Source organism: Apodemus sylvaticus, chromosome 10 (genome assembly GCF_947179515.1).
Source record: "Apodemus sylvaticus chromosome 10, mApoSyl1.1, whole genome shotgun sequence".
NCBI classification, from domain to species: domain Eukaryota; kingdom Metazoa; phylum Chordata; class Mammalia; order Rodentia; family Muridae; genus Apodemus; species Apodemus sylvaticus.
The window spans coordinates 16,481,438-16,496,362 of NC_067481.1; the positions used below are offsets into that span (position 1 = coordinate 16,481,438).

At 45.6% G+C, this 14,925-nt stretch overlaps 1 protein-coding gene, 1 long non-coding RNA gene and 2 other non-coding genes across 5 annotated transcripts in view; 1 reads left to right on the plus strand and 3 right to left on the minus strand.

Annotated features, from left to right (window-relative positions):
* Tex2 (testis expressed 2) overlaps window positions 1–2,606 on the plus strand; it is a 114,179-nt gene extending 111,573 nt beyond the window's left edge. For both annotated transcript variants that reach the window (XM_052195055.1, XM_052195054.1), the window contains exon 12: window positions 1,214–2,606. In XM_052195055.1, the coding sequence (XP_052051015.1) occupies window positions 1,214–1,336 (123 nt within the window). In that variant the 3' untranslated portion in view covers window positions 1,337–2,606. The remainder of the gene's footprint in view (window positions 1–1,213) is intronic.
* Window positions 2,607–3,247: 641 nt separating this feature from the next.
* Window positions 3,248–3,380, minus strand: LOC127695732 (small nucleolar RNA SNORA76). The gene has a single exon (XR_007980091.1). It is a non-coding gene; the product is annotated as a small nucleolar RNA SNORA76 (small nucleolar RNA).
* A 31-nt stretch (window positions 3,381–3,411) lies between these two features.
* Window positions 3,412–3,825, minus strand: LOC127693850 (uncharacterized). Its single transcript, XR_007979759.1, has 2 exons — window positions 3,687–3,825; window positions 3,412–3,491 (listed from the first exon to the last, which is right to left on the minus strand). It is a non-coding gene; the product is annotated as an uncharacterized LOC127693850 (long non-coding RNA).
* Window positions 3,563–3,632, minus strand: LOC127695685 (small nucleolar RNA SNORD104). The gene has a single exon (XR_007980055.1). It is a non-coding gene; the product is annotated as a small nucleolar RNA SNORD104 (small nucleolar RNA).
* Window positions 3,826–14,925: the final 11,100 nt, after the last annotated feature.

Below are 14,925 nucleotides of genomic sequence, written 5' to 3' on the forward strand. Positions count from 1 at the left end.
TCTTCTGCCACGAGGGTGCCAGTGGCTAAGCTTAGGTCTAGACTCAGGATCCAGCACCTGCACCTGCTCAACCTTCCTCCTGGCCCTTAGCTTTTTGTCTTTTAAAGAACTATTACTGTTTAAAAGCTAGAGATTAAATATAACTAATAACTAGTTTCCGATAAAAGCCTACTGTTTTCACCAGATGGAGAAATGCTTTCAGCCTGGTAACAGGGAAACTCCATGCCCTTGGGCTTTTCATTTTTCTTGCATCCCTGGGTCCTGTTATCATCTGGGTGGGGAGCCCTTTTGGGGGTCTTGGACTACAGGGAGCAAAGGGGAGAGTCAGGGAGAGAGGACAGACTGATTGGTGCCTGATCCTGGAGACAGTTGGAAAGCTGAGGCCTCCACTGCTCCTGCCGGGACCCTGCATGCCTGCTTGGTTCTCTAAGAGCATTGCTGAAGCACAACTGCATGTCAGAATCCACACACACGTAGTGTGCAAAGAACAATCACCATGTACTGCTGAATATCCTTTGTGCTGTCACCATATTAGGATTTCCTTGATGTAAAAACCTCAGCTTACATTTGTGTTAAGATTTAAAAGAATAAATTCACCTTGAATATATCATGAACGTGATTTTGAAATACTACAGTTGCTAAACCAGTTCTCCTGCACTAAAGTTGAACATTTCTTACATAGTTAATACATATATACATTGTATGTGAAATTGAGGGCTCTTGCCTCAAAGCTGACACACCACGTTCTTCCTGTGTTTGTTTGGTTTTTCCAGACATGGTTTCTCTGTGTAATAGCCATGGCTGCTCTGAAACTCACCCTGTAGATCAGGTGGGCCTTGAGTGCATAGATCTGCTGGCTTCTGCTTCGTAAGTGCTGGGAATAAAAGTGTGCGCCGCCTTGCCAGCTCCTTGGCTCTTTTAAAGTTGAGGAATGGAGGAGCTGGCCATTTAGTAAAGTGCGTGCTGCCCAGGTCTGAGTTCAAATATCCAGCATGCACATAAAATCCCAGCTCACTGCCAGCCAGTCTAGTCATATTAACTCTAAATTCAGTGAAAGACTTGTTTCAATAAATACGGTGGGAAGCAATTAAAATTGACACACACATCTAGAGACAGCATGATAGAACATGCTTGGAATGTATAGGAAAATACTTGATATGTGATAGGAGAGCGATTGCCTGACACATGGCTGTCCTTTAATGTCTCCCTACAGAAAGTCTTCGTCATGCCAAACATGGACGATGTTTATATCCCTCTCATGCACTCAGCCATGGACCCTCGCTCCGCCTCCTGCCTCTTGAAAGAGCCGCCTGTGGAGGCCTCTGACCAGCTGTGACGGCTGAAGATGGGACATTCCCAGTATTATGAGACCCAGCTCAAGGTGTGGGATTTGTGGCTGCCATCTGTTCTGTGGGGGTGGCCTTTACTGGTGCCACAGCCACTGTCTCTTAAAGGACTGCTTCTGCCCTCTGCCTGCTGGCCCATCCCACTGAGGTGTCATTCCCTGCATCTGGTGACTAACTAGTATCTGGTTTGTCTGTTGCAAAGCTTTGGACTGGCAAAGGAGACTTGAAGAACTGTCATGGTAGAGCCGGACCTACAGCTGACTCACATCGTGGCTTTTAAAAGTCTACCAGGTTTTATGACAGCAGAGGAGCACACTCAGAGCCAAGCTGTACAACTGGAAGGCTTCCCCTTGCCTTTCGACTCCTCCAAAGCTTTTCCTCAGGCAGCTGGTGCACAATGGGACATTTTCCACTCTACACTTTGTACGCATGGCTGCGGCCTTCCACACTTGGAGGATGTCACTGTGGTAACCTGTGTGGAGCGTAGGTTTGTGAGCCATCTCATTGGTGATAAAATAGGCATAGCAACTTTTTTCATATTAAATTGTACATTTTGGAAGCAAGTAGCCATAGTACACACACACCCACACGTAAACCGGGGGTGGGGACAGTGAGCTTCATATGAGCATCAGGCAAAGCCATGAGATCAAACCATTCATCCCAAAGAGGCACAATCACCTTGCTTTCCAATCCTGATTTTTTTCTAGAGGTATGAGCGTATGTGACAATGTCAGAACTCTGCACACAATGACCGATTGTCCCTCCCTGGTACAGATGGGTGGGGCCAGAAAGCGGGAGCCAAAGTGTTGTTCTCTGGTTTTTCTGTGTGCTGTAGGATGGTGGGGGAGCCTTGCTCATCTAACTGGCTTGGGGGATTGTGGCAGTCCCCTTCTCTGGTGGCCAAATGGACTTAAACTTTCTCTACTCCGTGGCTAGCACTACATCTTCACATGCACTTGTGACCTTTTCTTAATGTTGCCAACTTAAGTTTGTGCATTTGTGTCAGAATGTTTAGTTTACAAATTCGGGGGCTCTAATTGTATAATTTGCTTTGAGAAGACCTACTAGGTTTTGTTTAAAGCTGCACTCAATGTCAAATTACGTTGGGTAACTTCTGATAATTTAGTATCTGTGGACAAAGCTACTTCTTTTTTCTTAAACAGCACCTTGCTTGAAGATGACTTTAAAGAAATTAATATATTGAAAACTTATTTGAGCCTTTATTTTAATCATCCCATTAAAACATGACAAATTACTTGACCATTCCAGTCAGTGTACTGCTTTAATTTTTCCCACTTGCCTGTCAAGAATCCCTGTCTTGTTCACTGGTCTGCAGTAAAGGTAAGACTAGACAGACCCACAACCGGGAGACAGTACCCCGCGGAGCTAAAAATGTGGGAACTTAGCAATGGCTTGCATTATTCACAAAATAAATATCTCATGTCAAACACGAGATAAGCATGTTATTTTTTAAGAGAAGCCCACAGGATGATGAATGCAGAGACTCTCACCAGGCTAGTTTTAGCCACCCATGTTAAGGACCACAAACACGGAGTAATTATTAATCTCGTTTTCTAGAAAAACTGCTTTTTTGGACCTGCCCCTTATAGCTTCCTTTCTCATGTTTCCTATCTCTTTGTTATGTCCTTCCACTTCCCTAGGAAGCCTGATTTACCAACCCCCACTTCAGTCTTCCCAACCGTGTGCATCCGTACACCTCCAAGGTTCCCCCCACTCATTTTACCGCAGGCCGACACTGCCCACACTTGGAGTTAGGATAAAGGACAGGACCTACTTGAGCAAGGATCACTCGGGCCTTAGTTACTCCCAAACCTAGATTTAAGGCCTAGGCACACCATCTGCCTTCGACTCCCAAAATGCCGTGTAGTAGGCTGGTCTGAGCCTGTGGCTAGCGGTTAAAAGGGCCACCCGCGAAGGGCAGGCGGCCCCAGTTATGCGCCAGCAAGGTGCTATGGCGCCGCAGCTTAACCCCCGGCACCACGAGAAGGTGTGCCGGGGGCTCAAAGGCGGCGCGTCGGTGACAATGATACACAGACACCAGCGGTGTTGTCGAAACACTTTATTCAGAGGTTTGGGGACAGGTTGTGGAAGTCCACGCTGTCTGCTGTCCTGCGCAGGGGAGACCTGAAAGAGAAGCAAAGGGTGAGGGTGCGGACATTGGCTGGGCCCGCCATCCCCCGCTGCCAGCGCAGTCGGCTCAGACTCCGATTCGCATCACCCGGATCAGCAGTCTAACGCGTGCTTTGTATGGAGTGTCATCATCGCCGGCCGCCCAGCACAAGCGGTGCAGCCTCTCTGCCCACTCAAAGACCACATTACCTTAGAGAACTCCCCGTCGATAAGAGGCCGGAACAAGCCGGCGGCCTTAACTTAAAGAACGCGTCCGGAAGTTGTTGGGCGGGCTTCTGCAATATAAACCAATAGGAAGCCAGTCTTCTTGACACGTGCACAAGAGCGACGGGCTCATTGGTCGTGCTTTCTGAGTCCTCCAGCGTGTAGCTAGGTCCTCCAACCATAGAGCTAGGACAAAACTGAGTTGCGAGTTCTCGCGTTTTCCGAAGGGGGCGGAGTTAGCGGGGAGTCCCCTACACCTAAGTTGGGGTCGATTAGTGGGTCCTTTAGCAGTAAGCAGAACCAAACAAAAACGTGTCGCGTGTGAAGTACTCTGTCCCAGCAGCCAGGTTGAGGGTAGGAAAATGAACCGGAGCGGTAGGAGCAAGGACAATGTGAACGAATCCTGATTTGGTGACGAGGACCTTTCTGGTCCTCAGTTTGAGATTATCGTCCCTCGGCCTGGCTTCAAGACTCATCTGTAATTCCAGCACTTGAAAGGCTTAACCCAGTTTAAGATCTTTATTCTGTATATTGTGTGCTTGGTTGGAAGGGTACGTACTGTAAGCTGGTGAGGATGCAGAGCTTTGCTCCCAATTATGTTTGGGAATAGAATGAGCTAGCCAATTTTGGAAAAGGAATTGAACAAACTTCTTGTAAAAATTCACTTGCCAGGTGACCTATTAATACCTGGGAATTTACTGAAGAGAAATTAAGACCTGTGCACACATAAAATCTCATGCATAATTGTAAATAGCACGTTATTCAGAAGCAACACCCCACAACTGAGAACATACAAAGGCTCTTTAGTGGGCAAATATAAAGAAATTTGTTGTCTATAACACCAAATGCTATTTGACAAAATAGAGTAATCTTTGATGGGTTTAATGTTTGGAAGTTTCAAGAGGCCCACTGAGTCATCTCACTTGCTGCTTTTTTATTCAGAGAAGGTCTTGCTTGAATAGACCAAACTGGTCTTGAATTCATAATCTTGCCCCAGCCTCCCAAGTGATGGGAATCAGTGGTGTGCTCTGCCCGAGATTGATCATTTTTGGCTTTATTGATACTCTCTACTTTTAATTGTCTTTGTTTTTGAACTCCTGAAGAGTTATAATTAGAGGTATGTACCACCACTCCTAGCTCCTCTAGCCTTTTTTTTTTTTTTTTTTTTTTTTTTTTAATCTTTTTGGTTTTTCTAAACAGGTTTCTCTGTGTAGCCCTGGCTGTCCTGGAACTTGCTCTGTAGACAAGGCTAGCCTTGAATTCAAAAGATCCACCTGCCTCTGTACCCAAGTGCTGGGATTAAAGGTGTACATCACCATACCTGCCTTAGTTTCTTTGTTTCTTTCTCTCTCTCTCTCTCTCTCTCTCTCTCTCTTTCTTTCTTTCTTAAGATTTATTTTTTTGTGAGTATACTCTTGCCCTCTTCAGACACATCAGAAACGGGCATTGGATTCTATTTTTAAATGGTTGTGAGCCACCATATGGTTGCTGGAAATTGAACTCAGGACCTCTGGAGAAGCAGTCAGTGCTCTTAACTGCTGAGCCATCTCTCCAGCCCCCTACCTTAGTTTCTTAAAATAGATTCTTAGGGGGTTTTTTTGTTTTTGTTTTTGTTTGTTTGTTTGTTTTTTTGTGTTTTTTTTTTTTTGTTTTTTGAGACAGGGTTTCTCTGTGTAGCCCTGGCTGTCCTGGAACTCACTCTGTAGACCAGGCTGGCCTTGAACTCAGAAATCTGCCTGCCTCTGCCTCCCAAGTGCTGGGATTACAGGCATGTGCCACCACTGCCCGGCTAGATTCTTAGATTATTAATGGAGACCTTTTTTCTTTTTCTTTCTTTCTTTCTTTCTTTCTTTCTTTCTTTCTTTCTTTCTTTCTTTCTTTCTTTCTTTCTTTCTTTCTTCCTTCCTTCCTTCCTTCCTTCCTTCCTTCCTTCCTTCCTTCCTTCCTTCCTTTCTTTCTTTCTCTGTTTTTTTTTTTTTAAAGATTTATTTATTTTATGTGAGTACCCTGTAACTGTCTTCAGACACACCAGAAGAGGATATCAGATCTCATTACAGATGGTAGTGAGCCACCATGTGGTTGCTGGTAATTGAACTCAGGACCTCTGGAAGAGCAGTCAGTGCTCTTAACAGCTGAGCCATCTCTCCAGCCCCCCAACCCCTTTTCTAACCATCCATTAAAAACTATCCTTTTCACATTAAGGATTGCTTTAGAGGCATCCTACAGATTATATTTTGTTTTCATTTATTTAGGAGAGTGATGTTAGCTGGGTGTGGTGGTACACATCTATTAAACCAACACTGGGAGATAGAGGTGGGAAAATCAGAAATTCAACATCAGCCTGAGCTCCTTACGGAGGTCATGGACAGACTGGGCTATATGAGACCCTGCCTCGTGAACACATAGGAGTTGGAGAAATGGTTACACTGAGTTGAGCTCAGTTCAGTTCCCGGCTGCCTGAGTCAGGCAGATGGCAATTGCCTTGTTAATTCACTCCACTTCCAGCAGCTCTGATACATACTTCTGGCCTCCATAGTCACAGTGGTGGGCAGGGGTTGGTGAGGTGGTGGTGATGGCACACCTGTGGTTTACAGCAGGCATTTGTGAATTACCTGGACACATGTGCACATAAACCCAGAGGTCCTTGGCTCCGTACTCCTGGCTCTGCACCACTGGTGATGTTTCCATTGATGTCTACCCTGGCCTGCAGGCTCCATAGGATTGGATTGTCTACTTAGGCTCAGCCTCATTCTGCTGTAGGCAGGGACTTAGCCTCAGTCACTAACTGCGTGGGTCTCTCTAGCTCTGCTTATAAGGCGCACAAAGCTGGCCTGCTTCAATAAGAGAGCTGAGAGAAGGACGGAGGGGGGGGGAGAAATGAAGGTCTTGGGAGGGGCATGTCATCATTTTCCACAATTTACTGACCCCTTAGGCCAACCCTGGCACAGTGGGAGAGGGGCCCACACAAGGAGGTGAGCTCCAGGGCACAGGGCTTTGGGAATGCGGCCTCCAAGGTTTGCTCCCCTGTTACAGACTTACTGTATTGTCTAGCACGTGGACTGGCTCTGTGTGTGTGTTGCTGTTGAGGGTAAAGCCCTACAAACAGCATGTAGAGCAAAACGACACTGATGTCGCTCCTGTCTCCAGCTGGAGTGAGTCTCCACCCACTGAAGCGCCTTGTTGTTGCCATAAAGTGTTTGTTTTTGAGCACTTGATTATAGCATCCCTAGGAACTGAGTACAGGAAGAGAGAGCAGAGGGGCCACTGAACACCCAACGACGCACAGGACAGCCTCTGCAGCCCAGGCAGTGGTGGCGCACGCCTTTAATCCCAGCACTTGGGAGGCAGAGGCAGGCAGATTTCTGAGTTTGAGACCAGCCTGGACTACAGAGTGAGTTCCAGGACAGCCAGGGCTACACAGAGAAACCCTGTCTATAAACAAACAAACAAACAAACAAAACAATAAAACTTGGCCTTAAAATGTTGATTGTGCAGAGACTGAAAAATCCTGTCAGCAAGTGAGAGGATGTTGAAATCTAAGTGCGTTGGTTTTGTTGCTGCTCATTGTGTCAGGCTTGACTTCCTTTGTTTTTTAACATTTGTTTTTTATTGGATATTTTCTTTATTTACATTTCAAATGTTATCCCCTTTTCTGGTTTCCCCTCTGAAAACCCCCTATCCCATACCCCCTTCCTACCCCCCCAACCCCGCAGGCCCGCTTCCCAGTCCTGGTATTCCCCTACACTGGGGCATCGAGCCTTCTCAGGACCAGGGCCTTTCCTCCCTTTGATGCCCAACAAGGCCATCCTCTGCTGCATATGCGGCTGGAGCCATGGGTCCTTCCATCTGTACTCTTTGGTTGGTGGTTTAGTCTGTGGGATTAACTGTATTTTTTAAGATTTATTTTTATTTATATGAGTACTCTGCAGTGAGCCACCATGTGGTTGCTGGGATTTGAACTCAGGACCTCTGGAAGAGCAGTCTGTGTGCTTAACTGGCGGAGCCATTTCTTCAGTCCTTGAATTCCTTTTTTTTTTTTTTTTTTTTTTTTTTTTTTGGTGTTTTGAGACAGGGTTTCTCTGTGTGTTCCTGGCTGTCCTGGAACTCACTCTGTAGACCAGGTTGGCCTTGAACTCAGAAATCTGCCTGCCTCTGCCTCCCAGAGTGCTGGGATTACAGGCGTGCGCCACCACCGCCTGGCCAGATTTTATGTTTCATAAGTGGGCTCTTTTATCATTGTGAAATGCCCCTCTTTGTTTCTGGTAATATTCCTTATTTCAGAGCTAGCTTTCTGACATCAGCACAACCTTCCGAGTCTCCCCAGACCCCAGATAAGCCCTTGTTATATAAATCAGGCTAGTCTTCACTGCATAACCCATGTTGGTATCCCATCTTAGCTTCTCTAGGCCTAGGATTACAGAGATGTGTTGCCTTGCCTGAACTATTGTCTTTAGTGTAATTTTTGTAAGGTGTTTGTCTTTCTCTGTCTTTTGGCTTTTAGTCTTCTCAGTATTTATATTTGGCTTAATTGAGTTTTGAGGTTTTGAGGTTCTTTATTTTTTGGGTTTGTTTGCTTTGACATATCTGTTTGACATATTTTTTTAAAAAGTTGATTTTATTTTATGCATTATGTTTGTTTTGCATGCATGTAAATCTGTGTACCACCTATGTGCAGGGCTCACAGAGGCCCAGGGACTTGAGTTATAGACTGCTATTAGGTGCCGTGTGGGCACTAAGAATTAATAAGAAAAAAGAAGGAAAAAAAAAAAAAAGAAGGGGCTGGAGCGATGGCTCAGCGGTTAAAAGCATTGACTGTTCTTCTGAAGGTCCTGAGTTCAAATCCCAGCAACCACATAGTGGCTCACAACAATCCATAATGAGATCTGACGCCCTCTTCTGGTGAGTCTGAAGACAGCTACAGTGTACTCATACATAAAATAAATCTTTTTTTAAAAAGCCAAAAAAACAAAAACAGAAAAAGCCGGGCCATCAGGGAGTGATGACACACGCCTGTAATCCCAGCACTCTGGGAGGCAGAGGCAGGTGAATTTCTGAGTTCGAGGCCAGCCTGGTCTACAGAGTGAGTTCCAGGACAGCCAGGGCTACACAGAGAAACCCTGTCTCAAAACACCAAAAAAAAAAAAAAGAAAAAAAATCCCAGCGCTTGGGAGGCAGGGGCAGGCAGATTTCTGAGTTCGAGGCCAGCCTGGTCTACAGAGTGAGTTCCAGGACAGCCAGGGCTATACAGAGAAACCCTGTCTGGAAAAAACCAAATCCAAAAATAAATTAATGTATTTGTTCTGTGCAGTGTGTGTGTGTGTGTGTGTGTGTGTGTGTGTAGGGGGAGGTGTCACATGTGTGGGTTACAGTCTTACAGGAAGGAAAAGAGCAAGGCGTTGGGAGGAAAGCTGGGAATTGACCATCTCCAAGGACGATGTGTTCGAGAACTTTTGACCAGCCGGGAATGAAACAATAGCCCAGGGGAAAACAGGATGAAATCAGCTCTCCTCAGAGATTTTACTAGAGGAAGGATGATTATGAGCCGTCCAAGAAAAGTTTCCAGAGAGTTCTATGGAATCAGGCCACATAGGGGATCAGGAGGTCAGGGCAGTGAGGACATGGAGTATCTTGTGAGGACGGTCATATTCATACTGGCGCTGTGTGGGATCTGAGGTCACTAATAAGTTATAATGTCCTGCCTTGGCGTCACCAAGGGTGCTTGGCACAGTGGGTGTGGACCACAACAGCTCAGGAGCAAGAGAGCAAATAACCAGTTAGGATTAATCTGAGCTACCCGTGGAGGAGGAAACTGGAGTCGGCTGACATCCTCAGTGAACTGGTGGCTACCTTTTTATTTATTTATTTATTTATTTATTTTTGGTTTTTTTGGATTTGGTTTTTTCGAGACAGGGTTTCTCTGCGTAGCCCTGGCTGTCCTGGAACTCACTCTGTAGACCAGGCTGGCCTCAAACTCAGAAATCCATCTGCCTCTGCCTCCCAGAGTGCTGGGATTACAGGTGTGTGCCACCACTGCCTGGCTATTTTTTTTTTTAAGATTTATTTATTCTATGTATATGAGTACACTATTGCTCTCTTCAGACACACCAGAAAAGGGCATCAGATCCCATTACAGATGGTTGTGAGCCACCATGTGGTTGCTGGGAATTGAACTCAGGACCTCTGGAAGAGCAATCAGTGCTCTCAACCGCTGAGCCATCTCTCCAGTCCGTTTGTTTGTTTTTGAAGTAGAGTTTCATAGCCCAAACTGACCTCTAACTTGCAGTGTAGTTGAGGGCAGCCTGGAATGCCCTTCCCATCCCATCTGGGAGCTCTGGCTGGGTTTTGCTTCTTCCCAGTTATGTTACTTACTGGGCTTTTTGCCTTTCTAGATTTTAGTGTCTCTTCTGGTTTTGCTCTGTGGCCTAGACCTCAAATTTATCTATGCAGTCAAGGTTGGCCCCAGACTCCCAGCAGTCCTCCTGCCTCAGCCACTCTTACAGTGGGGATACAAGCATGCACCACTGTGCTCAGACTTAATGAGTCCTCCACAAAATGTGTCTAATACCTAACTGATGGAACTGTTGCACAAGATGACCCTAAAGGCCTGTGTTTGCACATTTCCAAACAACAGCAAACAATAAGTAGTAGCAGTAGCCATGACACAGGAAAACCTTTGTGCCCCAGAGAGCCAGTGAGAGAGCATTTGTCTGGCACACTTAGGCTTAGGACTGACTGCCAACACAGAAGAAAGAAGGGGTGGGGTGGGGAAGGGGAAAGGGAGGAATGAGCAGGAGGGAGTCAATAGTTCAAGAAGGCACAGACAGTGAGGGCTGGAGAGATGGCTCAACAGTTAAGAGCACTGACTGCTCTTCCAGAGGTCCTGAGTTCAATTCCCAGCAACCACATGGTGGCTCACAACCATCTGTAATGGGATCGGATGCCCTCTTCTGGTGTGTCTGAGGAGAGCTACAGCATACATAAAATATATAAAATACATACAATAAATAACGAAGGCACATACAGTGGTGACAGTATGGCTGCTGCGTGTCATCTTGTGGCAACAGAAGTGCTCAGGGCAAGAGCCACTACCTTTTCATTCCTCTTCTCTCACAGGAAGAGCAGGCAGACAGAATTACACCCAGCAACAGCAGCTTTTGAGTTCATCTTAAGCCTTGCATTAGAAAGGACTTACATCTTATTTTTTTCCTTATATCATTTTATTTAACCCTTACCTACCCCACAAGTATTGTAAATTCAAGTCTGTCCAGACAACGGCTTGGAGGTCACTTAAAAAAAAAAAGATGTTGTTTACTCTGATTAAAAGATGTGCACTTTCAGAAATCACCTCCCTTTTACAAGCTGTTTTCAAAAAGTAGCCTTTTTCAAAAGGGCTGACAAGATGGCTCAGCTCGGGGTTTGGGGGGCTGTGTTGATGGGCATGTAGGTGCTTCAAATGGAATAAATTGTTTGGAATACTAAATGTCTCTAGGGAGAAAAAGGATGGTCCAGCTCCGGAAGGTGGTTGAAGCATTGCATCAGGTCTTGAGTTGGATCCCTGAGACCCCCAGAGTGGGTGGAGAGAAGCAGCTTCTGAAAGGTGTCCTCTGACCTCCACACACACACAGTGCCCCACATACACACTAAAGAAATAAGTGTAATTTTTAAAAAGATTTATTTATTTATTACATGTAAGTACACTGTAGCTGTCTTCAGACACTCCAGAAGAGGGCATCAGATCTCATTATGGATGGTTGTGAGCCACCATGTGGTTGCTGGGATTTGAACTCAGGACCTTTGGAAGAGCGTCAGTGCTCTTAACTGCTGAGCTGTCTCTCCAGCCCAAATAGGTGTAATTAAAAAAAAAAAAAAAGTAGCCATGCAAGTAAACTTGACAATCATAAATTCAAAATTTTAAGTTGTAAATGAGATTGAAAACCTCGAAGTTACTGGGTGATGGTGGTTCAAACCTTTGAGTTTGAAGCCAGCCTGGTCTACAGAGTGAGTTCTGTATAGTCAGAGCTATATAGAGAAACCTTGTCTTGAAAAAAAAAGAAAGAAAGAAAGAAAGAAACTGTGGAGTCTGTAACTCCAGTTCCAGGGGGATCTAATACCCTCACACAGACATATATTCACACAAAATGCCAATGCATATGAACTAAAAATAGGAAGGGAAAAAAAAAGCCCAAAAAACAAACCAAAAAAAACCCCAACTAAACATAAAAGCCTCCAGGTCTAGGTCATAACTTCCACTAGATGGCGGCATTTTCTAAAGCAAACACTAAGGGCTCCCTGCCTGTGCATTTGAACTCTGGTTACTGTCAGGCAGCCTGATCTCAGTGGCCTCCAGGCACCTGTGGGAAGTGTGAAACACAGATTTCTAGACTCTGCCCTACGTAGTAGTCTGAATCAGGAAGGAAGGAAGCTTGAAAGGTATTGGAAATAAGTTTGTTTGTTTTTAGAAGCTCTTTGAGAAAAATAAAAGTAAGATTTGGTTAACTTATTTCCTCTCACCTCTTGCAGACATACCTAATTCTTCTGTTAGTCTTTGTTGAATCTAATGTGTTCCTATCTGAATGTGTGTCTGTGTGTCTCTCTGTGTGTGATGTGTTTTTTTAAAGATTTATTTATTATTATATGTAAGGTAAACTGTAGCTGTCTTCAGACACCCCAGAGGAGGGCATCAAATCTCTTTACAGATGGTTGTGAGCCACCATGTGGTTGCTGGGATTTGAACTCAGGACCTTTGGAAGAGCAGTCAGTTCTCTTAACCTCTGAGCCATCTCTCCAGCCCCATGTGTGATGTATTTTTATGTAGCAGCTTATTTTTACATTAAGACTATAACGTTAGCCGGGCAGTGGTGGCACACACTTTTAGTGGAGGCAGAGGCAGGCAGATTTTTGAGTTTGAGGCCAGCCTGGTCTACAGAGTTGAGTTCCAGGACAGCCAGGGCTACACAGAGAAACCCCTTTCAAAAAAAAAAAAAAGACTATAACCTTGACCTTTACTATTTTTATTATGCTTATTTATTTGTATGTGCATGTACTTGTGCATGTGGAGTGCAGAGAACAACTTTGGGAGTCAGTTTTTTCTTCCTACTATGCAGATTCGGGGGGAATTGAACTCAGGTGGTCAGGCTTGCCAGCAGGTAGACACCTTTACCTACTGAGTCATCTCATCTTGACCTTTTAAAAAGGGAATTATTTAATGAGACTCCAGAAAGATTAATTACTGTCTATTTCAGAGAAGCCCTGAAATAGTTGGGTTTTTCTATTTATCAGTGATGCCAGTTTTCACTTTCACATAAGTAAGGAGCTGTTTCTTCTTCTGCCTGTGACTGTGGAGCAAGTTGATGGTAACTCAACCACAGGTAGAACGCCAGCCCTCGTCAGTCTGAATCGCCAACCAAGGGCACTCAGGCGAGGTGCGCAGGCACTCAGACTGGTTAATCTGGAGAACAACTCGGTGGTACAGAGGAAATGCTAAGAACGCGGTGGAAGCATTAAAACCAAGGGTTTCCGTCAGCTCCCTGCAAGACAAAGAGTCCTGCCTGGCTCATGCTCCTCGGATGGCTTCTATTTGTTTCGGAATAATTTGTTTAAAGCTGATTTATGAGTCAGATTGAGGTCACCCTTCCTTTTTGTGCTCCATCTGCTGCTACCTTTACAGGGTCACTGTGACATTTGAAATTGTCAAAGAGTTCCAGCCCAGCAAATTCCCCTCTTAGACCTTTTCCCCCCTTTGCATTTTGAAGGAGTGTTTCTTGTAGCCCAGGCTGGCCTTAACTCACTATGTAGCTGAAGTTGCCTTGAACTACTAACCCTTGTGCCTCTCCCTTCTAAAAGCTGGTTTAACAGTCCTCTTCTGTCATGCCCAGGCCACCCCTAGATTTATTATGTTGGAGAAATTATGTGAGAAAAATTGTATTTTTTTTAATTTATATGCATGTCTGTGTGTCTGTGAGTGCAGATGCCCCCAGAGCCCAGGGGTGTTAGATGTTCTGGAGGCCCCTGACGTGGGTGGGTGATGGGACTTGCATTTGGATCCTCTGGGAAAGCAGTACACATGCTTAAAGGCTAAGCCATCTCTCTAGCCCCAAAGCAGTTTTTCCAATCAAACTTTTAAAAAAAAAAGTTTATTACTGTGTGACTTGTGAGTGTGAGTGTGGATTCGCATGTGTTACAGTGTGTATGAGAGGTCAGAGGTCAACTTCCAGGCGCTTGCTCTCTCCTTTCACTCCCAGGAGGATTGAACGCAGGCTTGCACATCACACGTCGTTATCTGCTGAGTGTGAGTCATGTCACTGCCCCCAGGCTGCTTTATTAGAAAACACAAGCATAAGGCCTGACAGGCCCTGGTGTCAGTTTGCATCCTTGCCGAGTTCCACGGCTTCCCCCGGCCCCCATGCTCAGGAGCATCAGAGCTTCTAGCTTCAAACTCACTAGGTAGCCAAGGGTTATCTAGAACGTCTGATCCTGTCTCCGCCCCTACGGTGCTGGGATTTCAGGTGTGGGGCTACACATCCAGTTTTGGGAGGACTGGAGATGCAGCCCAGTACCTTACACAGGTACACTTCCAACGGATTTTTCTACTAGAATAAAAAGCTACTTTTGGGCGGTGGTGGGCACGCTTTTAATCCCAGCACTTGGGAGGCAGAGGCAGGCAGATTTCTGAGTTCGAGGCCAGCCTGGTCTATAGAGTGAGCTCCAGGACAGCCAGGGCTACACAGAGGAACCGTGTCTCTACTTTTTCCTTGAGCACTGAATGTTTTATCTTTCCTATTATAAACAAGTTCTCCCTCTTCCAACTCAGTGGAGGGCAGCTTGGGACCCAGTGACCAAACAACTTGTTGGGCTCATTAATTCTGATTAATAACCCACAACCCTTAAAGTCCTCAGCCTACCTCCAAAGAGTTGTGACACATGTCCTCTCAAGCTTCACCAGGCCACATCTACAAAGGTCACGTAAACACGTGTGACACAAGAAGCCCACATGGTTTCCTTATAATTTTTGGTGAATGACTTGGCTGTGGTTCATCCCGAGAGGAACGGATGGCTGCTGGACATGACTTGGGGGGAATTCCTGAGGGCAAGGCTAGGGAAGAAAGGGGCCTTCAGGCTGGATGAGGCACAGCTGGAGGACCCTCCTCAGTGAACTCTAGGGCTGCGGCTCAGGGCCGAATTTCCACCAGCTGCTGAAACCCCAGCTCTAGAGGTCGCCTAGGCA